This window comes from Petaurus breviceps, unplaced genomic scaffold, assembly GCF_028583685.1.
Source record: "Petaurus breviceps papuanus isolate PSGF00001 unplaced genomic scaffold, PetGlider_PUasm1.0 186, whole genome shotgun sequence".
Taxonomy (NCBI): domain Eukaryota; kingdom Metazoa; phylum Chordata; class Mammalia; order Diprotodontia; family Petauridae; genus Petaurus; species Petaurus breviceps.
The window spans coordinates 27,444,242-27,471,212 of record NW_027185798.1 but is presented as its reverse complement, the minus strand read 5'-3'; the positions used below and the strand labels follow the sequence as shown (position 1 = coordinate 27,471,212).

Below are 26,971 nucleotides of genomic sequence, written 5' to 3'. Positions count from 1 at the left end.
GAGGAAAGAAAGAAAGATGGAGAAAACAGTTTTCTCAGATAGTCACCTCTTCCTACTGTCCCCTGCCCCCACATGTTGTTTCCCACCACACCCACTTATCTATACTCAGCATCTAACTGCACTGCACATCTATACAAGATCCCTATCTGTCCCCTGCTGAGGGCAAGTTTTCCCCAGGGCCTTACTCTACTCACAGGGAAAAGGAGTTTTCCATGTGGTCATTGCGTCATAAATAACTTCCTTTCCTTTTGTGAGCGCCCCCACCTCTGCAGGGATGGGCAGGGAAAACCCCAAGTGCTGGATATAAATACCCCAGTACTGGTGAGATGGGGAGCCAGCAGAACTTGAAGGTGCATCAGCAGCAGCCACAGCCCACTCCGAGATGCAGCACACTTCTGTAGTCCTGCTATGTCTGCTGCTCATACTATTGGGGCCCCAGAATAGCTTCAGCAATAGTTGTAAGTATGAGGCTGATTAATTTATTTCTCTCTGATCCTATGCTCTTAGAGAAGCAGAGCAGACCCCCATGTCTGGGACACTTCCCCAGAGAACCTTAAGTTAATTTCCAGGCAAGATTTCCTCTGAAGAGAGGAAAGCCAGAAAGAAGAGGGCACTTCTCAAGTTGGGTTGCAGGTAGATTGTGGGTGAGGGTCTACAGCAAACCTAAAGTAGAAGTAATCACCTCCTGGAATGCTGGGACCTTTTTTGGCCCATTCTCCCTCTGGGGCTGATGGACTCAGAATGAAAGCTGGGAAGAAGGGTCTCAGCTTTATTGAGCCCAAGTACTTCATTTTACTCTGGAGATCCCAGAGAGGTTTGGTGAATTGTTCCAGTTTGCAGAGTTTTGACGTGATAGAAGGTGGCTTGCAAGGTTAGAATCTATATTTCCTCATTGCCTTTCCATGGCTCCTTGCACAATAATGTGTCACTGTCCTATCAATATAGGTGGGTGGTAAGGATTCAGGTTAGTAGGTTGGGCAGGCAAGTCACTGAAGAGCCCTGGGGTTCTGAGTCCCTTGTCTCATTGAGAGAACATGTAGGTGATTTTCCCTAGGTACTTTGTCTTTTTTTCTTTCAATCTCTCTATAAATAGAGAGGTTGATGACTTATAGCCCTGCTCAAGCATTCCTTGAGTATCGAACAATCTTGGAGAAGCCCACATCATGCCAATGTAAGGGGTGAGGTGAGCAGGCTTCTTAGCAAGGTGCAGACTGTCTTCTGGGTTTTCCTTACAGTGGTTGATTCGAAGCCCACCTGCTGCTTTGTCTTCCTGAGGAAGAATCTTCCACACTCTCTCATCAAAAGCCATGATATCACTAGCTCTTCCTGCCCCTACAAGGCTGTGATGTAAGTTTCTTGCCCCAGACATGGTTTCACACAAATGGGATCTCTGTAGATTCCTCCCTCAGAAATGAAACTGTCCATGACAGAGTAAAGGACAGCCAGGAGAATCTCAGGGAGCAGAAGAAACATTTTAGCTGCTTAGGCACTAAGGGGTGCCTAAGTTTAGAATCAGTCCCTCTGACCTGGGACTCAGTGGGATCCAAGCTTCAGATTAGGTACTGAATGGAGGGAACTGGGTCCCCCAATTCCCTTCTCGGAAACATTTTACTTATAGGACTCTCTGAAGAGCAGAGGAGCCCAGGGAGTAGCTAATGAGTTTTGTGGGAGAGGAGGATGCTTTGGTCTTCTGAATAGTCTCTGTGAAGTAGCCAGAAGTCAGATGATGGGAAACAGGAAGTGTGCTTCAGTGGTAGGACCATTAGCTCAGGAGTCAGAAGACCTGGAATCAAATTCTGCTTCTGGCACTTGTCATCCCTGTGACCTCACAAAAATGCAAGTCAGCTCCCTGGGCCTCAGTTTTCTCCTTAGTAAAATAAAGGGCATGGTGCTCTAGTTCTATAAGCCTAAGTCATGTAGATGGCATGAAGAAAGAAGTCTATGGTAAGAAGAAGGAAAGAATGAAAAGGCTTAGGGGGACATGTGATGAAGGTTGGGATTTGGAAGGGAAGATTGATAGGGCATTAGGTTCTGGGAAGAAATAAAGGACTTTGCCCCAAGTTATGGAAGGCATGAATGAGACTGATGTTGGTTTAACCATCCTCTGTTATTCCAGTGGTGAGGACAGCACTTTCATTCAGAGCCCAGGGGTTTTCCAGTGCATATCCCAGGTCCAGGGAGGGACAGGTTACCATATTGGCTACCATTCTGTAAAGCAGATGTGACAGGCTGCATCTGTTAACCAGGAGTGAGTTGCAAAGGAATGGGAGGAAAAGAGGGTAGGAAACAGGTTTCCAGGTGATTAAGAAGAAGTGAGGTTCCTGTTTTATTGTCCAAGGATTAACTGTACCTTACGTGTATCCTACCCTTTTTGGGATTTGATGTCAGTGCCCTGTTAGGAGTATTTGACTTTTCTTCTGACAATGGCCTTCATACTTTCTCTTTGTTTCCATTCACAGGTTTACTCTGAAGAAGGGCAGAAAATTCTGTGCACATCTTAAAGACCAATGGGTTCAGGACTACTTGAATAAAGTAATTTGAAGTCATATTTGAGGGCTACCTCTAACCAGAAGACTATCCCAATTCCACCAGTTGCGATTGTACTCCTTCCTTTATACATATTGTATATTTAATTGTCTATGTCTATGTTGTGTCCCTAGTTAGAGTGTAAGATCCTTAAGGACAAGAGAGGTTTCCCCTTCCTCTCCCCTTTTTGCCTTGTAGCCCTGGGACCAATCACACTGTCTGGCACATAGCAGGGTATTGACAAATGTTTGTTGAATTGAATTGAAAATGGATTTCCAACAAAGAATGAAGGCAATCTGGGCAGCTTAGATCCCTGTTTATCCACTATTCCCTTACTGACAATTTTGCCAGGCTCTGAAGCTTGAACTAGGTCTCAATAAGCTATTATTATGTCTTATTTATTGACAGGTCTAAAATCTCTGATTTCTGTAACCTGTCTGTTACTTGGACTGTATTTGGAAATGGAAGTGTAACCTTAGCTGGCCTCAAACTGAGTGTCATAAGATAATATAGGCCTGTTTGACTTGTAATGAACATAACTTAACTAAATTAAGACAAATAAATGCTTTAACTCCAGCTCCTCTGTCTTTTCTGACTCCCCTCCGTTCCTGGGCACATTAATTATTAGACTCTTCTGCTTTAAGTCATAGGTAGAAAATCCACATTTTCAGACAGGTACCCACAACTCAGAAGGATTGAAAAGGAGTTAACTGGGGAGCAGAGTAAAAATACACTCCTCTACACCACAAGGATCAAATACTAGAGACAATATCATTACTCACAAGCCTGACTGGAGACTCCATCCCCTCCAATGTAACCTTGCAAACTCCTGTGGCAAACACAGACAGCATGAGACCAGAGAATTAGAATTTTAGAGCTGGAAAGAGCCATAGTCAGTTTGGGGCAAATCATTTCCCTTCTCTGGGTCTTAGTTTCCTCACTTGTCAAAGGAGGGGTTTAGGCCAGATGATCTCCCAGTTCCCTTTCATTTCTAACATACAATGGGTGGATATGTCTTTATTGTGTGAAGCTGACTGTCCCCCAAGCAGATAGGTCCAAATCTATTCTGTTGCAGTAAACCCCCCACAAAATCAAGGAAGAACCCTTGCAAGATTAGAATAATTCCAGGGTCCTTCTTTACACTTACCTTTCCCCCTAGGAATAAGTAATGTATTAAGAACCCATCCCCAAGATACTATTCAGTGTCTTCTGCAAGGATATAAAGAAAGGGGAGTATATTCTATCAGTTTTTTTAGTTGAATTGTATCAGGTTGAGTTATTTTGATGGAGTACCTAAGCCATACTTCATATGGGGGACTCTAGAAATGCTTTGCCAGGTCAAAAGTACTCTGTGGGTCAGAACATACTTAAGACCATAACTCATAAGCCCCTACCAATTTCCTTCCTTCTTTTCCTTCCTTCTTTTCCTTCCTTCCTTCCTTCCTTCCTTCCTTCCTTCCTTCCTTCCTTCCTTCCTTCCTTCCTTCCTTCCTTCCTTCCTTCCTTCCTTCCTTCCTCCCTTTCTCTCTCTCTCTCTCTCTCTCTCTCTCTCTCTCTCTCTCTCTCTCTCTCTCTCTCTCTCTCTCTCTCTCTCTCTCTCTCTCTCTCTCTCTCTCTCTCTCTCTCTCTCTGTTTTGCCAACAAGTTAGAGGACATACTAACTCAAAGCAAAGGACATTTAATGAAATAGCATAGCAAATATAAAGACAAGAAAAGATTCTCCTACTTTCCTATGGGAAAAACACTTTTCTATAGCTGACCATACTAATAGTGTGGGAGAAAGAGCTCATGCTGAGGTTACATGTGACTTGGGAACATACATAAAGTCGTGTTGCTCAGAAACACACAGAGAAAGCACACACTGGGAGACATATGCAGACAGGGTTACCAAAAGGATGGTATAGCCCATACTGCTAATGCTGTGGCACCACAGGTGTTTTCTCATGATGTCACTAGTCGCTCTTCATTTCTTTCTGTTGGACATCCAAGCTCTGGTCTCATCCGGATCCTGACTCGCTGGTCTCGCTTGCATCGTCTCTTCTGCCTTGTGTTCTTTGACCGTTCTCTCTGCTGCCATCTGATAGACTTTGGCTAGTTGGTCTCCTCAGGTCTATATGTTGCTCTTTGCCGCCATCTACTGGACTGAAGTGGTTAGAAAAACCTGTGACAGAGAGAGCTAAGCCAAGCAACCCAGCCAATATAAGTCACCCAAATACCACAGGCTAAGATAAAATCTTTCCTTTCAACTGTCTTTCTCTTCATCCTTGGTTCTTAGTCCCCTGCCCCAGACAACTGTCAGTTGGGATTGGGAAATCCTTTGTAACTCCTGTCAAATTCTTGATTGTGAATGGAAAATTCATTTCATAGTCTTCCCTCTTCCAACTGCCCTCCCACAGAATTCACAGGAGCTATTTAGGGGGCTGAGGTGCTGAGATTCCCCTTATGACTAAGATCTTCTTTAAAGACATGCCAATGAATCCTAGGTAAAGCAGTCAGAGCTTTTGGCCTCTGTAACTGGGCTACATTTCTTTATTTACTATGTATATGGTTGTCTACGTACACAGATTTTTGAGATTACACACATAAATCTTCCCACAAGAATGCTTTCTCTTAGCTCTTCTAAGAAGTAACTAAGTGGGGGCGGAGACAAGATGGTGGAGTAGAAACAGGACTTCCACATGGTTCCAGTTTCCACCTCCTCTAATTCATGTAAAAAATGGTTCTAGACAAACTTTGGAGCTACAGAACCCACAAAATGATAGAAAGAAGCTAATCTTCTGCTGAAGACAGCCCAGCAGGCTGGCAGAAGGGGCCAGCACAGTGCTCTGCTCTGGGAGCCGAGCACAGCCCCAGTGAGCTGGAGGTTTTAGCCTCAGGGCAGCCTGACTAGCCACAGCTGGAGGGACTTCAGATCACCAGCAGCTGTGGCAGTTTCCAGAATTATTAACCCGTACATGCCAAAGACAAAGTGAGAGGTCAGTGTAGACTTTGAGGGAACAGGGAGTTCTGGAGTGATATCTGACCTTTGCCCCCAGGGCAAGAAGCAGCTGAGGCTCTGCAGCCATGCTACTTCAGAGCTCCTGGCCTTCAGATTGTAGGGGGACCAAGCGACCAGTCTGAGGGTAATAGGGTCTTGGTAATAGCTCTTGCTCTAACCTGCTTGGATCTGGATCGCTGTCTAGGCTGGAGGTCCTGGGATGCATGAACAGTTTGCCAGAGTGTTGAAGCTTCACAGAGGGTGCCCAACTAATAGCTCTAGCAGCTGCAAAAACCCCAGTGATTGAGATAAAGCACCCCTTTCTGGTAGCATAGTTCTGCTGTGGCAAAAGAGTCAAAAGTCAGGTAATTATATGGCTGCATGGGCAAGCAAAGGAAGCAAAGCAAACAGAGAAATTAGACGTTAGACTCCTATTTTGGGGACTAAAAGGATCAAAGCATAGAACAGAAGGAAGACAGGGAAGTCAGAATTTCTGCACCAAAAGCTTCCAAGAAAAATATGAGCTGGTTACAAGCCATGGAGGAGCTTAAAAAGGATTTTGAAAACCAAATAAGAGATGTAGAAGAAAAATTGGGAATAGAAATGAAAATGATGCAAGAAAATTATGAAATGAAAGTCAACAACCTGACTGTAGAAAATAACACCTTAAAAAATAGACTAATTCAGATGGTAAAAGAGGCTCAAAAAGGCAATGAGGAGAACAATGTCTTAAAAAGCTGAATTTGCCAGATGGAAAAGGAATCTCAAAAGCTCACTGAAGTGGGGTGGCTAGGTGGCACAGTGAGTAAGAGCACTGGCCTCGGAGTTGGGAGGACCCAGGATCCATTCCAGCCTCAGATACTTAACACCCCCACAAAAAAAAACTGGCCATGTAACCTTGGGCAGTTACTTAACCCCAATTGCTTTAAAAAAAAAAAAGCTCACTGAAGAGAATCATTCCTTCAGAATTAGATTGGAGCAAATGGAAGCTAGTGACTTCATGAGAAATCAAGATACTATTAAACAGATCCAAACAAATGAAAAAAATAGAAGGCAATGTGAAATATCTCATTTGAAAAACCACTGACCTGGAAAATAGATCCAGGAGAGACAATCTAAAAATTGTTGGACTACCTGAAAGTCATGATCAAAAAAAGAACCTAGAAATCATCCTTCAAGAAATTCTCAAGGAAAATTGCCCTGATGTTTTAGAACCAGAGGGCAAAATAGAGATTGTAAGAATCCACTGATCACTTCCTGGAAAAGATCCCAAAAAGAAAACTCCTAGGAATGTTTTAGCCAAATTCCAGAGTTCCCAGATCAAGGAGAAAATATTACAAGCAGCCAGGAAGAAACAATTTCAATACTCTGGAAACACAATCAGAATAACACAGGATGTGGCAGCTTCTACACTGAGGGATCGAAGGGCTTGGAATATAACATTCCAGAGGTCAAAGGAATTGGGATTAAAACTAAGAATCACCTACCCAGCAAAACTAAGTATCATGTTTCAGGGGAAAATATGTCATTCAGTGGAATAGAGGACTTTCAAGAATTCTTGATGAAAAAACCAGAGTTGAACAGAAAATTTGACATTCAGATACAAGAAGCAAGAGAAGCATGAGAAAGTAAACAGGGAAAAGAAATCATAAGGAACTTATCAAAGTTCAACTATTTATATTCCTACATGGAAAAATGATAATTGTAACTTATGAAACTTTTCTCAGTATGAGAATAGTTGAAGGGAATATAAATGTACATATATATACATGTATACATACATATACATGTCTATATAGGAGGGCATATTGGTGTATGAGTACATATGTGAGTATGTGTGTGTGTGTGTGTATATATATATATATATATATACATATATATGTACAGGTATACATAGACAGAGGGCACAGGACCAATTGAATAGGAAGGGATGATACTTAAAATGTGAAATTAAGAGGTGACAGAGGAATATAATGAGAGGAGATGGGGAGAGACAGAATGGGGTAAATTATCTCATATAGAAGAAGCAAGGAAAAACTGTAAAAATGGAGGGGAAGAGCAGGAAGGCAAAAGGGAATGAGTCAACCTTATTCTCATTGAATTTGGCTTAGGGAGGGAATGACATACCCACTATAGGTATCTCACCCTATAGGAGAGTAGGGGGAAGGGGATGAGAGGGGGGATAATAGGAGGGAGGGCAGGCTGGGGGGGAGGGAAGTTGGAAGCACCCACTTTTGAAAAGGGACAGGATCAAAGTAGAGAATAGAACAAGTGGGAGGTGGGATAGGATGGAGTGAAATATAGTCAGTCTTTCACAATATATCCACTATGGAAATGTTTTGAGTAACTACACATGTACAACTTTTATTGAATTGCTTGTCTTCCCAGTAAGGGTGGGTGACAAAGGGAGGAAGGGAAAGAATCTGGAATTCAAAGATTTAAAATCAAATATATATATATACTATTATTACTATTACTTTACATGCAACTGGGAAATAAAATATGCAGGCACTGGGGCATAGAGATCCACCATGCTCTACTGGAAAATCGGAGGGGTATGGGGGAAGATATGGGAGAGAGCAGATTGGGGGAGGGGATATTCAGTGGGATTGCTAATTTGGAGTGGTGGGTAGGGAGAAAATTTGTAACTCAAAATCTTGTGGAAATGAATGCTGTAAACTAAAAAAATAAGATATTAAAAAAAAAAGGAGTAACTAAGTAGTGTAAGGAAGGGATGTTGAACAGTGGAAAGAACATAATTTGGATTAGGTTAACCTAACTTTGAATCCCAGCTCTGCCACTTAGTACTTGTGTGACTTAGAGGAAATCACTTATCTCTCTTCTCTGGCTATGTTTCCTCAACTGTGAGAGGGTTGGGATAGATGGTTTCTGAGGTCCCTTCCTGCCCCAGACCTATGAATTTATAATCCTGTTCCATAATGATACACAAGTGGAACATTTACAAACTCATTATTTACTCAGAAGGCTTCCTGATTGACTGAGAGTGAGCCCAGGATTAGAGGAATGAACCAATTCAGAGAGTCCTGTAGAAGCAAATCCCCAAAGTAGCCAAAGAGTTTTCCAAGATAGAAGCCATTGTCAGTAGGGCCCAAGAGGCAGTTAGAAGGTGTCAACCTAGATGGAAACAAGATAGACAGATCCAGGTTTTGGAAACTAGTCAAGGATTAGGTTACAAAGCTTGGGTGCTAATGAGTAGATTAAAAAAAAATACTCATGGTATAGTATTTCTGAGAGTGTACAGTTTCTTTTCCCTTATAATTATTCAAATTAATGGGTGATCTCATGGGCGTGGGTGTTCCTTTCAGTGATTAAGATAACAGCCTTTTCTTTATCAGCAATTCTTATCTGTGCCTTTCTCTAAGTTCATCATAAGGTATCCACCCAATATGCAAGGCTTCATCATTCTCTCCTAACACTACAAGGATACCAGCAGAACACACCGCCTGCTCATTGCTTGATCCATTAGAATTAAACTCCTTGAGCACAGGGACTGTTTTTGCTTGTATCCCCAGTGTTTAGCACACTTTATAGCACTTAATAAATACCTGTTGGTAGGTGGATTGAACCCTTTCTATTGTCATGTTAACAGCCCATTTTCTTTTCCCAGTCATACATTTCTGGATGAATTTATTCATTCTTTATTTGTTAAAAATCCTAGAAATTGTGACCTTGTGGCATAGATTGTGTGGAAAAAAGTCTGGAATGGAAAGACTTAAGTGGGTGAGAATAGGGTAGCAAGAGACAGCGATGATCATTCAATCAATCTAGGAACAAACATTTATTAGGTTCTTATGATATGCCAAGCACCAAACAGTGGATACTGTGACAGAAGTGGAATAATCCCTGCCCTCGAGGAAATTGTATTCTCCTATACGGGAGACAAGATTTAGATTAGGTTAGATAGTATCATATCACATCACATAATATTATATTATTATATAATACCGTATTACATATATCATATTGTAATTTTGAATGTGTTCTCTATATAACTATATAGAGAACACATTCAAAATTAATATAGGGCTATTTAGCAATTAGGTGGTGGTATGGGCAAGGACTAGGAAAAGCTTCATGAAGAAAATGTTACTTGAGTTGGTTCTTCAAGAAATCCAGAGATTCTAAGAAGTAGAAATTAGGAGAGAATACACTCCAGGTGTGGAGACAGGAGATCAAGTAAAGTGTTGGAACAACAAGTATGCTGGATCATAAAGTTCTGTCTAGGAGAGGACTAATGTATAAGAAGGCTAAAAAGGTAGGTTGGTTATGAAAGGATTTTATATTTGATCTTAGAGGGAATAGGGAGCCATAGGAGTTTGCTGAATAGGAGAGGGTGGCATAATAAGATATGCATGAGGAAAATCACTTTGGCAGCTCTTTAGAGATTGGATTGGTATAATAGAGAAAGGCTTGAGACAGGAAGTCATGATCCACTGAACTTAAGTGGTAGCTGTGTGAATGGAGAGAAGGGGACATTTTCGAGCACTGTTTAGAAGATTGGAATCATAAGACTGACCATGTGGAGTGAGCGAAAGAGAGGAGTTGAGGATAATACATAAGTTTTGAATCTAGATGACTGAAAAGATGGTGGCATCCATGTAATCATAAGGGGGTTTAAAAGTGAGCTGAGCTTTGGGGGAAAAATAAGTTCTGTTTTGGAAATGTTGATGTCTCCAAGACATGTCCAATTTGAAATATCCAATGGGCAGCTGCTGATGCAGAACTGAAACTCACAAAGGAGATCAAGACTTGACATAGATCAGAAAATCATCTGCGTGGAGATGGCAATTGAATCCTTGAGAGCTGATGATAACAGGAGAAAGGAGTTAGACAATTAGAATTTGGGTACAGCTTATCTTTGACCTTAAGGAGCCAAGTTTCCTCAGGGATGAGGGAGATCCAGGAGACCTGAGTCCTCAGATAGAGGTTCACTTGTATGACAAGTTTAGAAGGTAGTAGGGGGTGGGGCAGCTAGGTGGCACAGTGAATAGAGCACTGGCCCTGGAGTCAGGAGGACCTGAGTTCAAATCCGGCCTCAGACACTTAACACTTACTGGCCCTGTGACCTTGAGCAAGTCACTTAACCCCAATTGCCCAGCTTTTCCCCCTCCAAAAAGTAAAAAAATAAAATAAAAAAAGAAAGTAGTGTGGCTGGAACCAATATGACGATTAGAGGCAGCAACCCAGTTGAACTTTCTCAACATTTCCCTCTAAGCAACTTTAAAATAATGCCTCAAATTGAATTTTGGAGTGGCAGAGCTTAGGAGGTCTTCAAGAGAAGTCTGTATCACCACGGTGGAGCATGTTTGGAGCATGTACATGCAGTAGAAGCAAATGTGGCCACAGCAGCAGCAGCAGCAGCTTTGGGAGCTCTCAGCCCAGAGGCAGTAAGGGGGTTTCACAGCTGGCCAGAAAAAATAAAAGATTAGAGGGACTTGTTGTTGACCCTGGGTACAGTTGGTACTGATTGGCAACTCTTATTGCCAATATGTGGTTGTGGTTCAAAGTTCTAGAGTGGAGAGGAGGCTGGTGGTCAGTCACAAGGGGGCAGGGCCCTGGTTCACAGTTCTGGGGGCAAGAAGGGCACTAGTGTTTGCTAGGTGCAAATTTACAGCTCCGTCAACAAGCACCAGGTTAATAGACGTGATAATAGTACAGTGAAAAGAAGCCCTGAAGTCAGAGAACCTGCATTCAGTTCCCACTTATTTATGTTACCTTGGGCAAATCACTTACATAAGTGTCTTGTGCCTTGTTTTCCCCATCTGAAAAATGGGTAGATAGTTCTGACTCCCTTTTCCAAAGTAGATTGGAGGTCATAATTATTAAGGATCTATTATGCTAGGCACTGTGATAGCATTTATATTTTTTTCTCGTAGGTGTAAAAGTGCTCTGTTGTCTAGAAATCTCCAATGTCAAATATAACTCCCCTTCCCTGTCTCTGTCTCTCTCTGTCTCTTTGTCTCTGTCTCTTGTCTCTGTCTCTCTGTCTCTTTATCTGTCTCTCTTCCTCTCTCATAAAATCATGCTCCATGAACCATCTCACTTTCCTCCAGGAAGTTTTCACCTGCTTAAGACCAACCATTATCATCAGCTTAATCTCTGACTCAGCCTTCTCTTCAAAGAGCTCTTGCAGTTTGGGCACCGTTTATTTGCGTGTATCTAAACTTAATCTTTCTGATCTCCCTATTATAGTTCCAACTTCCTCTATTATGCTCCTAAGTATGTGCTTTGTGGATATAAACAGGCTTGTTAAATGATTATACTTCTTAATGCCAAAATACACTGTCTCTAATCAGGATCTACCTCTTACAATTAAACCTCTATTAGCAAATTATCGTGGAACAAAAGCTTCTTCGCCACCCCTTTCCTTTTTTAAATACTAAAATCCCCCAAAGTTGTATTTGCTACTAAGGGAAGTCTGGATGTGCTTAGCATTGGATTAATGGGAGGAGTGGAGAAAGAGGAGGAAGAGGAAGGAGAAGAAGAGGAGGCAGGAGCCCTGGAGGACTACCTTCTGATATCATTTAGCTGATCCCTGTCCATTAGTCTTATCTAAGAACCATAGTCTAAGACTCTTAAATTGCATTAAAAGAAGCATGACTTCCAGGAATAAGGAGATGAGTCTGACTGAAGAAACCCTGGACTGTTTCGAACACCTCTGTAGTACTGGGCTCATTTCTAGGAGCAATGGTTTAGTAACATCACTTTTAAGCTAGAGAGGGTCTAGAGAAGGGCAATAAGAAAAATTAACAGATGACATACAGAGAGATATTGAAGGAACTGGAAGGAACTCAGTGGAGTAGTGGATAGAGCACTTGGTCTAGAGTTCAGTCTCACATACTTCCTAAATGTATCACCCTGAGCAAGTCACCTAATCTCTGTCTACCTCAGTTTCCTCAACTATAAAATGGGCATAATAACAGTACCTACATTGACGGGTTATTCTGAGGATTATAGGAGAGATTTTAAAATACTTAGCACAGTGCCTGGTCCATGGTAAATGCTTAATAAATGTTCATTTTCTGTTGGCTCTGGATAAGACTCAATTTGAGGAGCATACTTGACTTATTTTGCTGGGTCTGGTTCTCTTATTCTTGCCACTTTACGCCCACCCTCCAAATGCCCTGAGATCATTATAATAAGTAAAATAACTCATAGATTGATGATACTGGTTTAGTGGCAATAGCAATAGATTTGGAATCAGAAGATGTGGCTTCAAATTCCAACTCAGTCCCTTACAGCACATGTGATCTTAGGGGAGACAGTTCTCACCTTTAGACCATAACGTCTTCATCTGTGAAATATCTCCTAGATCCGAATGTATGATTTTTATCCTGACACTTCTTTCCTGGGATTCTTTCAGATGGAGTCAATAATCTAATCTCCCTATTGATAAACATACAGCTAGATGAGGATTGTCCTTCAACTAATGCTGATTGGGAGCTTTTCTGCAATTTATAGAGTTGTCACTTTGACCCTCAGTTTCTTCATCTGTAAAAAGGAATCAGGTGTGGGGCAGCCAGGTGGCTCAGTGAGTAAGAGCACCGGTTCCAGTGTTGGGATAACCTGGATCAAATCTGGGCTCAGACACTTAGCACCACACCCAGAAATAACTGGCCGTGTAACCTTGAGCAAGTTGCTTAACCCCGATTGCTTAAAAAAAAAAAAAAGGAATCAGGTGGACTTCAGAAAAACCTGGAAAGACCTACACAAACTGATGCTGAGTGAAGTGAGCAGAACCAGGAGAACATTATATGCAGTAACAGCAACATTGTGCAATAACTAACTTTGTTAGACTTAGCTCTTCTCAGCAATGCAAGGATCTGAGACAGCTTCAAAAGACTCGTGATAGAAAGTGCTATCCACATGCAGAAGAAGATCTGGAGTCTGAATGCAGATTGAAGCATACTATTTGCTTTCTTGGTTTTTGTTTGTTTGTTTTCATTTTGTTTCTTCTATCTTATGGTTTCTGTCATTAGCTCTAATTTTTTCTCTACATGACTAATGTGAAAATTTGTTTAATATGAGTATATATGCAGAGCCTATATCAGATTGCATGCTGTCTTGGGGAAGGAAGAGGGGAGGGAGGGGGAGAAAATTTATAACTCAAAATCTTGTGGAAGTAAATATTGAAAAACATAAACAAACATTTTTTTTTAAAGAGGGTGGGGGAAGGAGTCAGAGACAATGGCCTTTAAGGTACTTTATAGTTCTAAATCTATCCTACTATAACTCTGAGGGCTTAAGTGACTTGCCATCTTCCCTGCTCCAAGCTTAGTTCCCTATTCCTGATGCTATACTGTCTCTATGATAAAAGTAAGGATAATGCATGCTCATAAACTTATCCCATTTTTTCCCCACAGGGATGCTTTCTGATAGGGAATCTACCCCTAAGAAGATGGAGCTCATGGAAGTGATCAAAAGGGGTGTCCACAACCATCTAGTCCAACCCAGAGTCATCCTGTGATTGTTTGACCTATGCTTAGATAATGGATCTAGAGTCTGTGTGGGAAGGAGGAAAAAGAAGAGTGATTAGAACACTGAACTCCAAAGGCCCTCTGAGGGACCATGGTCTGGGGACTGCAGCCCTCAAGTAAAATATTATTGATGGCATTTTGTTTGGCAATTAGTACTTTCCTGCCTCTGCAAAAATGCCCCTCCTCCCCCTACACGGGACATATGTGTGTGTATGTGCATATGTGGTAGGATGGAGAGAAATAATCAGCACCAAAAGATGGCAGTGAAGGATAAATTTAAGGGACAGGGCAGCCTGTTCCTGAACTCCATTTTACATCCTCTCATCTCTCTTCTGAGATCCAATACCTTTTCTCCAACTCTATCCAATGGGCATTTACATTCAGATGTCCCACAGGCACCTCAAACTTAACATGTTGAAGACAGCTCCTCATCATCTCCCTGAGCCTTCCCTTCTTCCCAACTCCTTCATTTCTTTTAAGTAGACCACCATTCTTCTAAGTTCATGACTGAAGAATGACTCTTGACTCTTCAGTCTGTCTCATTCCACATTATCAAATCTTGATTACATTTCCTTCACATTTCTCTACTCACACTATGCCCACCTCATTACTTCGGGATTACTTAATAGTTGGCCTAATTGGTGTCTCTGCCTTAAGTCTCTTCCATCTCCAATGAAATCTCCATGCAAGGGTAGAGATTATAAATACCACTGATGGGATATTTGTTAAATCACTTAGAATAGTACCTGGCAAAAGTAGGTGCTTTATAAATATTTATTCTCGGGGGGCGGAGCCAAGATGGCGGAGTAGAAGCATGACCCTCCCGCGGCTCTGGCTTCCACCCTCCCCAATCCATGTAAAAAGGGGACTCTAAACAAACTTTGGAGCTGCAGAAACCACAAAATGACACAGAGAAGCTAACCTCCCGCTGAGAACAGTCCGGCAGGCCGGCAGGAATCGGCCAGCCCAACGCTCTGGGAGCCGAGCCTAGCACCGCATGGAAGCTTTAGCCCCAGGGCGGGCCTGACCAGCCGCCAGCCAGAGGGACTCCAGATCAGCAGCAGCTGTGGCCGTTTCCAGATTTATCAATACATAGATGCGAAGGACAAGGTGAGAGGCCAGTGCATTCTGGACTTTGGGACCCAGTAAGTGGGAGTGCATGGCTTTTATCCCCGGGGCGAGAAACCGCTGAGCCGCTGGCACAGCCTGCCAGCGCCATGTGGCGGCTTCAGCTCCTGGCCTGCAGAGTGTAGGGGGACCAAGCACCAGTCTGAGGGGTAATCGCTCTTGCTTTAACCTGCTTGGATCTGGATTGCAGTCTAGGGTGGAGGTCCTGGGGTGTGTGTCCAGCTTGCCAGAGCTTGTGAAGACCTCAGAGAGGGCACCCATCTAATACCTCCGGCAGCTGAGAAAACCCCAGCGTTTGGGACGAAAACTCCCCTGTCTGGTGGCAGAGTCCTACTGTGGCAAAAAGCCCAAAAGTCAAATCATTGAGTGGCAAAATGAGCAGGCAAAGGAAACAAAGCAGACAGAAGACTCCAACATTACACTCCTATTTTGGGGATAAGAAGGAGCAAGGCATGGAACAGGATGAAATCAGTGAAGTCAGAACTCCTGCACCTTCAAAGGAAAATACAAGCTGGTTACAGGCCATAGAGGACCTTAAGAAGCAGATAAGAGAAGTGGAGGAAAAATTGGGAAGAGAAATGAGAACAATGCAAGAAAATTATGAAATGAGAGTCAACAGCCTGACTGAAGAAAATAATACCTTAAAAAACAGACTGACTCAAATGGCAAAGGAGGCTCAAAAAGGCAATGAGGAGAAGAATGCCTTAAAAAGTCGAATTTGCCAGATGGAAAAAGAATCTCAAAAGCTCACTGAGGAGAATCATGGCTTCAGAATTAGACTGGAGCAAATGGAAGCTAATGACTTTATGAGAAATCAAGATGCTGTTAAACAGATCCAAACAAATGAAAGAATAGAAGGCAATGTGAAATATCTCATGGGAAAAACCACTGACCTGGAAAATAGATCCAGGAGAGATAATTTAAAAATTATTGGACTGCCTGAGAGCCATGACCAAAGTAAGAGCCTGGAAAGCATCCTCCAGGAAGTTCTCAAAGAAAACTGCCCTGATGTTTTAGAACGAGAGGGCAAAATAGAGGTTGAAAGAATACACCGATCACCTCCTGAAAAAGATCCCAAAAAGAAAACTCCTAGGAATATTATAGCCAGGTTCCAGAATTCCCAGATTAAGGAGAGAATATTACAAGCAGCCAAGAAGAAACAATTTGAATATTGTGGAAACACAATCAGGATAACCCAGGATCTGGCAGCCTCTACACTGAGGGATCGAAGGGCCTGGAATGTGATATTCCGGAGGTCAAGGGAGCTGGGATTAAAACCAAGAGTCACCTACCCAGCAAAACTGAGTATCATGTTTCAGGGGAAAATATGGTCATTCAGTGGAATACAGGACTTTCAAGCATTCTTGCTGAAAAAACCAGAGTTGAATAGAAAATTTGACATTCAGATAAAAGAAGCAAGAGAAGCATGAGAAGGTAAACAGGGAAAAGAAATCATAAGGAACTTATCAAAGTTGAACTATTTTTTTTTTTTGGAGCAATTGGGGTTGAGTGGCTTGCTCGGGGTTGCATGGCCGGTTGTTGTTTCTGGGTGTGGTGCTGGGTGTCTGGGCCCAGATTTAATCCGGGTCGTCCCGGCACTGGGGCCGGTGTTCTTGCTTGCTGAGCCACCTGGCCAAAGTTGAACTATTAACTTTCCTACATGGAAAAACAATAATTGTAACTTATGAAACTTTTCTCAGTAGTTGAAGGGTTTAGAAATATATATATATATATATATATCTTTATATGAGGGTATGCGGGCATATGAATACATATGTGAATGTGTGTATATATGTTTACAGGTATACATAGATAGAGGGCACAGGACCAATTTAACAGGAAAGGATGATACTTAAAAGGTGAAATTAAGAGGTGAGAGGAATATAATGAGAGGAGATGGGGAGAGACAGAGTGGGGCAACTATCTCATACAGAAGAGACAAGGGAAAATGGTTACAATGGAGGGGAAGAATAGGAAGGCAAAAGGGAATGGGTCAACCTTATTCCTATTGAATCTGGCTTGAGGAGGGAGGGAAATACACACTAAATAGGGGATCTCACCCTCCAGGAGAATAGGGGGGAAGGGGATGTGAGGGGGGATGATGGAAGGGAGGGCAGGCTGGGGGGGAGGGAAGTTGGAAGCACCCACTTTTGAAAAGGGACAGGATCAAAGTAGAGAACAGAACAAGTGGGATGTGGGATAGGAGGGAGGGAAATATAGTCAGTCTTCTACAATACATCTACTATGTTATTGTTTTGCATTAGCCGAACATGTACAACCTATACTGAACTGCTTGTCTCCCCAGTGGGGGTGGGTGGCAGGGGAGGAAGGGAATGAATCTGGAATTAATAGTTTTAAAATCAAATATTCAAATACATGTATATATATATAAAAAAATATTTATTCTCCTCTCCCCCTTCCCTCCTCACAGTTCCCATAATGATATTCCTACGTTACAGGACTAGCCATGTCATCCTTACACTTAAGAAGTTGCGATGGCTTCCCATTGCCTTTAGGAAAAGTATAAATACCTCCTTTATTGATAAAGTCTGTCAAAGTCTATCTCAAACTTATCTTTCCAAGTTGATCACATATGATGTATGTAATGTACATACATGTCATATACTCTACCCTCCAACAAAATTGATTTATTTTTTCCCCATATATAACCATCTCCCCCTTCCATACATTAGCATAGGATGCCCTCTCCCCCCATGCTAAGAATGGTTTCCTTCAGCTCCATTTCTTGGAACCCTTGGAACCCTAGGAACCCTTCATCCAAGCCCCAACTCAAGGTTTATTTCTTCCAAAAGGTCACATTGATAAACCTGTGCATCCCTGGTAGCATTTAAACTCCTTGAGAGCAGGGACTGTCACACTTTACTATGTGGATCCCCAGTGCCCTGTATAGGAGCGTAACAAATGTTTGCTCATTACTGACTTTTGATTGATTTCATTCCTCTTAGCTTTGGAAGGGCAAAATTCTAAAACCAATAGTCCATTTACTTTAACAGTGAAATGACTTTAATTTAAGGCTGATGTTAAGGTAGTTCAGGAATGTGAATTTCCCAGAATAATTAAATAGGTCAAATATCTGAAGAAAAACTGCCTCCTGTTTCAGTAAACAGGATACAGGATCCTAAGGGCATAACAAAATTTCACAATCAAGTAGAACAAAGCTCTTATCTGTTATCATTTCACATTATGACTTTTAATTTTTTTCACAATGTCTAAGGAAGGATTTCTTAATATCTAGGTATAATAGACCCCTTTGGCAGTATGACTTTTATCCTGGTCATATCTGGCTGCTCTGAAATTGAGACAGCTTCAAAAAAACCAAATTCTACCAAATACACTTCTTTATTCTCCTAGTGCCTGTTCTCCCCTCCACCCCTTCATCTCAGAACCATCCTATAATGGGTTATTCATTACACACACACACAGACACACACACACACAAGAAATACAGTTGCCACGTTTTACAAATGAAACTATATTTTTATGGTAATTAAATCATCATAGTGCAATCTCCTTTTCCATAATAATATTTTTCCAGACAATTCCAGCATCATTCAAACAGATTCTTGTAATTTTACCTCAAGATAGGGAGAAGAAGAATTTCCCCCATTTTGAAGTGAGTTGGCTAAGGCCCACTGACTTGCCCAAAGGTTGGTTACAAAGAAAAATAAATAAAAATAAAGGCACAAATATTTACAGCATTTTAAATTAAACAACAACAACTCTAAATAAGAACAAACATATTTAAATTATAATAAATGTCTCAGAGAGCAGCTATGAAAAACCGGAGGGAAATAAATTATTCTTCACTCCTACTTTGGGGTGAAGTCACATTGGGATAAGAGGTAGTGGTTAGGACCTTCATGGGCTTCATGGGCTTGGCTTTCATATTGTCTAGTTTCTTCACAAGATCCTGGACCCACTGATCCTTTGTGTTAGCACAAATGTTGAGGCCACCTTTGGTCACAAAGCTGTGGAAGGAAGAGATTTGATAAGAGCCTTTGGTGAGGATCTTTGTGAATTTAGCCAATGTGGTTGAATCATCCTACCCTAAACCCGCTCACCACTCCAATCTTGACCCTCTCCAAAACTGGGATAGGAGAAGGAGGTGCATCAGAAGCTGCTTTCAGGAGAATCTGATGCCCATTCCTGGTCGAGCTATCCTGGTTCTTGGGATAGTTTATAAAAATATCCTTACGAGTGGGAAATAGGTGGGGAAGATGGGATGATGAGTAGTAACTGAGATCATTCACGCATTGACCTGGAGTGAATGGTTGGGGATTGAAGGAAAGAACCCAAGCAAAGGTTAGAGGACTGTACCCTTCAGCCCTTTGTGTTGCCCCTCTTTCTCTACCAGCTACCACTGTTCACTTGCACGTCCTCTCATTCCAGCTGTGAGTCCAAGAATCTTTTTGTTCTTCCCTGTCTTTTCTGCATTTTAAATCAATAAATCCTAGAGTTGTCTTTTGGAACTCTTTGTACGGAATGATAGAATTATCGTTCTATGGAATGTTAGAGTGGAAAGAGACCTCAATGATGATCATTGCTCATTTTTCAGAGGGGCAAAGTGAAGCTCAGAGACTGGAAATGATTTGCTCACAGTGACTCAAAGACAAAGTGGGATGTTTACTTCCATGGGAGAAGAGGTCATGGACCTAGAACCAAAAGGGACCTTAGAGGTCATCTTATCCAAACTGGAGGAAACTGAGACCCACAGAAGTTCCATTGTCACACAGATATTAAGCATCAGAGCTGAAATTGGAACCCAGATCCTCTGAGGCCAAAGCCAGTATTCCTTCTGTTCTACCACTCAAATACGACTGATCTTTCTGAAAGAACACCAAACCAAGAGTCAAGAAACTGGGCTCTCCCACCAAATGGCTGTGAGGCTTTGGATAAGTCTCTTACCCATCATGGGCCTCACTTTCCTCATCTGTAAAATGAGGAGGTTATACTAGGGAGTTATCCTCTGCATACCCTTCCAGTTCCTGTGTTCCATGGTTCTAGTATTCTGCTCTTATCTCGGATTTGCTGTCAGTAGATAGTGTTCCATATTCCTTTTTATTTTTATCAATACAATGAATTACATGGAAGAGTATTATAACTAAGTCTTATGCTCAAATTAAGTCCTAAATCATCTTTATTTTCACTTCCCTACGTGCCAAAGACTGATTCAGCTGTTGTTCCAACTCCTTTCTCCCCTCGTGTGTAGTCAGTGCGATACTGGAATTACAATGTCCTTAGATTACATTCACTTACATTACTGCTTCCTTGGAGCATATGCTGCTGGTGTTCTTATAGCTGACCAGAAGTTTCAAGGGGATCTTCCTGCTGGTAAATGCAAAGCAGCAGTTTTCTGGAGTATAGACGCCATCTGAATCAATTGAGACAATATTTGTAAAGCATTTAGTAGAGCATTGGATACATTATGGGTTCTGAATGCATATTTGTTCCCTCTCTCCCTCTGAGAAATGTTTAGGATGCTTTATTTTTTCCCCTAAGGGTGAATTATTGAAGAAAGGGCATTCAGGGGAAGAGAAACCCTTCATTCACTATTCTGAGCCCTGCCTCTCTTCTCCCTCTGCTTCAGATCCAAGGACAAGAGTGAGTACCAGGGCAAGGATGAGAATACTGCACTAAGGGTCTAGGTGGGACATGATTCATACCTAGTGCAAGTCTGTCTTTGTTGCTCCACCTATGAAATGTGAAAGTTCCTAGAGCTCAGCTCTAGAAGTACCTTCTCTGTAGATCAGAGGCTTTCTCTTTGAGAGGGTTGCCCCTCGTGGCAGGGGAGGGTCCTGGGGTGGAAGCCATACTCAGTTTAATATGATGTGATAGGAAGAACTTTGGGCTAAGAGTCAGGAGTCTTCGGTCTAGTTCAAGCTTGGCCATTAATTATCTGTTTCCTTAAGCAGGTAATTTTCTGGCTCTCTGTTTCAAAGGATTCCATGAAGTCTGAGGTCTTTCTGATAGTTAGCAAAAACAAGGTGAGGGCATGTATCTCATGGGAGACTGGGAGGGAGGACCAAGGACACTTACCTGGTGTGGCATAGACCTGATAGAGGCAGTAAGCAGTGAGGAGGACCATGGGCAGAAGAGTCCCAAAGATCTTCATGGTTCAGTCAGGAAGGAAGACTTGGGATGATGGTCAGAAGCTTCCAAGGTTCTGTCTGCCTTTCTGATCATTTGGCTCTCTTTTCCTCCTTTTAAAGGGAGGAGAGGGCTCTGGAGGGACAAGGAGGGGAGGTATCTTTAGGGCTGTCAATGGTGAAGAGACTCCAAAATCTGCTGACCACACAGTATGGATCGGGGGACTTTGCCAGGAAGTAAGAGAGGGAAGCTGTGGTTTTGAGCTATGCATGATTTCCAAGTTGGGACCAAGATGATAGGGTCATGGGTGGAAAGAGCCCTACCCAAGATGACTTCAGGAAGTGAGCTCCCAGAGCTATTCTAGGAGGCCTAGCTTCTTCTAAAATCAAAGCTCTTCCTCAGAAAAGGAAGGAAGGGAAACCAAGGTCAGAAAGAGGTCTGTACAGATTTGGGGATCTTTCTGCTCCTGCCCAATGTTGGAGAAGAAGTCAGAAACCTCTGGGTGAAGGAAATAGGAGACCCTCCTTGGGAAGGATTCTGGCTTCTGTTAAAATAATTATAAGTCCTTCATGTGGAAATATGTTTAACATGATTGCATGTGTATAGCCTATATCAGATTGCTTGCTGTCTTGAGGAGGTGAGGTGGGAAGGAAGCAGAAAAATTTGGAACTAAAAATCTTATAAAAAATGAATGTTGAAAACTACTTTTACAAGTATATGGGGGAAAAACATGAAATACTATTTGCTAAAATAATAATAAAAAAAGAAATAAAATAACCATCAGTCTTTTAGGATTGCCAGGCTAATGGACAATAATAAGACAGTAGAAGAATGGGACCTTTCTTTCTCCAATGGACCTGGGATTCCAACTGGGATGATACAGAAGAGATTCTGCAGTAGCATGCATAGGGTCAACCACACTAACAGTGCCTTGGATATGTTTCTTTGCTGTCCCCTAAATGCTATATGCTCTTTCACCCCTTCACAGTTTTACTTAGGCTGATTCCTCCTTCTGCATCCTTTTCTTCTTTTTTTTTTTTTTTTACCTATTAGCACTCTAACAGATTTGAAGGCTGGGTCTAAGTCTCATTTTCTCCATATAGAATTCCTTGACTATTATAGCTAAACTTTAAAACATTCTTTTAAAAAAAATTTCTTTATTTTTAGTTTTCAGCATTCATTTCCCCAAGATTTTGAGTTTCAAATTTCCTCTCCATCTCTCCCCTACCCCCACCCCAAGATGGCAAGCATACTGAATACCCCTTCCCCCAATCTGCCCCCTCTTATATCCCCCCATCAGCCCCACCCTAACTTTCTAGTAGGGAAAGATGGATTTCTATAGCCCATTGTCTGTATATCTTATTTCCTGGTTCCATGTAAAAACAATAAAAACAGCATTCTGAGCAAGGGTCCATCGGCTTCCCTGGGCTTCTAAAGGGTCCAGAACATAAAAGAGTGTAAGAGCTCTTCTCAGTGCTACTCTCAATGACCTCGTCTATTCTTCAGCTTTTACCTCCGTGCAGATAATTCATAAAGGCTTATATCGAACCCTCTGTTTCTCCGCAGAGTTCCAGGTCCGTATTCTCAAATGACCTTCTGGCTATCCAACTAGATTGCCCCCTTCCCCCACCCCGCCCCAGTAAATCAACATATCACAAAGTAACCTCATCTCTGACTCCCTTTTCCAAATTTTCTTCTTCTAACTTCTTTTTGCTTTTTTTTTTTTTTTGAGGGAAGAAGGCAGGGCAGTTGGGGTTAAGTGACTTGCCCAAGGTCACATGGCTAGTAAGTGAAGTGTTAAGTGTCTGAGGTTGGATTTGAACTCAGGTCCTTCTGACGTGAAGGCCAGTGCTCCATTTACTGCACCACCTAGCTGCCCCCTTCTAACTTCTTTATTTCTGTTGATAGCATCACCATCCTTCTTCCTTCACCCTCATCACTGATATTCAAGCAGTCCTCTCAATTCTATCACAGCAATTTGTCTTGCATAACCCCTTTTTAGCTCCTGATGTAACCACCTTATTTCATCCCCCCTTGTCCATTTCACTTGCCTCTCCATCAATCTCCTCTTCAGTAAATTCCCTTGACTGGTTTTTCCTTCTATTGCTCAAATTCTGTCTCTGATCATGTCATTTTACTTGTAAATGTTCAGTGGTTTCCCAATCCTTACCAAATAAAATATCAATGTCTGTTGTCATTCAATGGCCTCCTCTGTCTGGTTGTAATGTACATTTCTCATATTATATTTCTCATTACACTCATGTTATGGCATCATAGATTACAGGTTTAAGGCTCTCCCAGTTCTACTCCCTCTCCATTTTATAGAACAATCAGATAAAAACCAGAAAATGTAAGTGACTTTTCAAGGTCACACAAGAGGTTTGTGACAAAACTGGGATTTCAGACCCAGTTATCTGACTCCAAATCCAACACCATTTCCATAAAACCTACATTACCTCACTGCTCCCCACCCCTTATTCTCATTCTATTTTCTTACAACACTTTGCCTTACTTAAAAGACATCATTGTGTAATATAAAGAACATTGAATTTGGTGGGACTGTTGGACAAGAGAAATCTAAAGGTTCTTTGCAACTTTGACTTTCTTTGGTCATGTGATTTGTGGATTTCATAGATGAAAATTTTTATTTCTGTGTTTGGTAGAACCATAACAAAAGCAGATTCTAAGCCATGTACAATTAGTAGAGCCTTCCCTAGGCTCTCACTTGATGATTTTTTAAAAAATCATTGTCATATCAGCCTCAGCAGCTGCAACAGCATTATTGAATGCTGACTGATTGCTCTTAGAAATGTCTGCTGTTTCAGTTGCCCTTTCCTTTGGTGTCAGGGAATATTCTCAAGTGTTTAGCAAACATGGCTGCCACTGACAGATGTTGCTCATTCCCACCCTTGGGGGCTACCATTTCACTGTATTTTTTATTTCTCTTGGACTCTATAGGATGATGTTTGATTGCTTTTCAGGCAAGTTTCTGTGGGAGAGTGCAGTAGTTGGTGGTCACCATTTTATAGAGGGGTAGAATTGGCTGCTGGGTAAGCTATATTAATGGAAGGAACAAAAACTACTTTGCTAATGTAGCTTCACGTGTTCCAGAGTTCATGAAATGTGAAATAAATCAGTGGCTTTAAGGAGTTCCATCTAAATTCTGATATTTCCTTAGTACTGGAGCTCCTTTGGGGAGGAATAATGAGTTTTTTTTAATAAAGCTTTATTGATATCTTTTGTTCTCACATTATCTAAATTCTATCCTATGTTCCCTTTGTTTCCCTTCTCCCTTTGAGAGAGTCATCCATTAAAACAAAGAATGTTTTCAAAAGGAAAAGAAGATAATAAAGATCGTCAAAACCAATCAATACCTTTTAAAAATGACAATATATACAATGTTCCACATCTGTGAGGGATGTATATTTTCATATCTCTTCTTTGGTGCCAAATTTTTTCTTTATAAGTTTGTGATATTTCTAAAAACTCTTCTGTGGTTGGTTTCTTTTCTTTACATAATTGTAGTCCTTCTATATACTGTTTTCTTGGCTCTACTTACCTCTCTCTGCATCAGTTCATGTTGATCTTCCTATACTTCATTGCATTCATTAAATTAGTTGTTTCTTACAGTATATTAATGTATGAAAGTTTGTTCAGTCTTTCCACAATAGTTGGCATCTACTTTGTTTCCAGTTCTTTATTACCACATAAAATGCTGCTGGGCAGCTAGGTGGCACCATAGTGCATAGAGTGAAGAGCCTAGAGTCAGGAAAATTAGTTTTCCTGAATTAAAATCTAGCCTCAGACACTTACTAGCTTTGTGATTCTGGGCAAGTCACTTAACTCTTTTTGCCTCAATTTCCTCATCTGTAAAGTGATCTGGAGGAGGAAATGGAAAACCAATCCTATGTCTTTGCTAAGAAAACCCCAAGGGGAGTTATGAAGAGTTGGATGTGGCTGCTGTAATTTGGTGTATATTATATTTGGTTGTATTTCTATCAGTGACCTCCAGTTATAAGCTTTACAGAGGAATCTCTGGGTCAAACAGTGTGAAAATTTAGCCATTTTATTCCCGTAATTCCAAGTAGTTTTTCATAGTGGCTGTATTAATTCACTGTTTCACCAACAATGTACTAGTAATATGTATATATGCCAATCAACACCTCCAACATTCACTATTTCCATCTTTTGTGTTCTTTGCCAATTTCCTATGTGTTATGTGAAGCCATAAGTTTGTTTTGATTTGCAGTTCTCTTAAGGAAACATTCTTCTATATAGTTGTTAATAGTTTGTAGTTCTTCTTTGAGGGCTATTTGTTCATATCTTTTGATGATTTATGTATTAGGGAATAACTCTCTTTGTGTATCTCTGGGTATGTATGGGTTTGTGTCTCTGTACATCTTACTGTCTGTCTCTGTCTTTCTTTGTCTCTGAGAGAAGAAATAGTTAAAAATTCTTTTTATGTTTTTGGTCATGAAATCAGCCAGTTTTTTCTCCTTGATAGTGAGCACTGTTAATGAACATATCCTCTCTGTTCTGTCTAGCTTGATGTTAATGATGAGAATTATCTCATGAAATTATCTCTGTTGTCATACCTTTCATATAATTTGTTATCTATATTCCAGTTAAACTACCAAAGATTTCATTTATAGGATGAGAAAAAATAATATGAAAAACAGAAAGGCAAGAATGTTGAGTTAAATTATGGGAAAATGGAGGAACCATGGAGGAAGTAACATTATCACAACTTTATTCAAACTATTTGGTAATGATTTAAAAAGCAAAATAGAAAATTATAACAGCGGAACAGAAGATAAGCAGAAAACACCATATGAGCTAGTGGGGGAAAGACTCCTTATTCAATAACATTTTCTGAGAAAATTGGTTTGGCAGCAATTAGGTTTAGAGGGCAATTTTTATACTTTATACTTCAGTGGGGTCCAAATGGATATGTTACCTAGAGATACAAGATCATATCAGAAAAAGAGGAGAAAGAAAATACCTTTTGTAACTATAGCTAGAGGAAAAATTCAAAATCAGAGAATAGGTAGCTCACTAAAGACAATTTTGATTATAAAACATTACAAGAATTCTGCACAAATGAAAGCAATGAAACTAGATTTTTTTCCATTGAAAATTCATTAATGCATGAAAAAAATCTTTGCATCAAATATCTGATAAAGCTCTGCTATCAAATGTATAGAAGGGATTTTTATGGATATACAAGACCAAAGGCAATTTCTCAGACAATAAATGGACAAGGGAAATTAACAAATAGCTTTCAAAAGAACAAATATGAACCATCAACAACCATGCTAAAGATTGCTCCAAATTACAAAAAGAATGCCAATTAAAAATGAAAAAGAACTCTGAGTTTTCACCTCTTACCTTCAAAACAGGAGCATATGACAAAGGCCAGAAATACTCAGGATTGGAGGGTTTGTGGAAAGACAGGAATAATAACACATGACTTGTAGAGACTTGAAGATATTACAGTAAAAGTCTCAGTTATCTTTGTATATCTAATCAACTAAACTAAGAGAAAGCCCCTGTAGAAAGTCTACTATGCATAAGGAATTGACCAAGACGCAGAAGATAAAAGGTAATAATTGTGATCATTCATATATTTATATCAATATTGCTAATAATATAATATCATTGTAACAATATAATGTTAATAATAGTGTTTTGAGATATATAAAGCATTTCAACAATACTACCTTACTTGATCCTC

General features: G+C 40.9%; 2 protein-coding genes across 3 annotated transcripts; one reads left to right on the top strand and one right to left on the bottom strand.

Annotated features, from left to right (window-relative positions):
- Positions 1 to 299: 299 nt before the first annotated feature.
- Positions 300 to 3,102, top strand: LOC138162596 (C-C motif chemokine 4 homolog). The gene is made up of 3 exons (XM_069089927.1): positions 300 to 458; positions 1,236 to 1,347; positions 2,460 to 3,102. The coding sequence occupies exons 1-3, from the start codon at positions 383 to 385 to the stop codon at positions 2,539 to 2,541; spliced, it is 270 nt and encodes an 89-aa protein (XP_068946028.1). The 5' UTR covers positions 300 to 382; the 3' UTR covers positions 2,542 to 3,102.
- A 15,504-nt stretch (positions 3,103 to 18,606) lies between these two features.
- Positions 18,607 to 26,737, bottom strand: LOC138162595 (C-C motif chemokine 13-like). 2 transcript variants are annotated; one of them, XM_069089925.1, is made up of 4 exons: positions 26,626 to 26,737; positions 21,187 to 21,372; positions 20,407 to 20,521; positions 18,607 to 19,118 (listed from the first exon to the last, which is right to left on the bottom strand). In XM_069089925.1, the coding sequence occupies exons 2-4, from the start codon at positions 21,260 to 21,262 to the stop codon at positions 18,947 to 18,949; spliced, it is 363 nt and encodes a 120-aa protein (XP_068946026.1). In that variant the 5' UTR covers positions 21,263 to 21,372; positions 26,626 to 26,737; the 3' UTR covers positions 18,607 to 18,946. The 2 variants fall into 2 exon arrangements, with proteins under 2 accessions (XP_068946026.1, XP_068946027.1); XM_069089926.1 differs by lacking the exon at positions 26,626 to 26,737 and having other exon boundaries at positions 21,187 to 21,418.
- Positions 26,738 to 26,971: the final 234 nt, after the last annotated feature.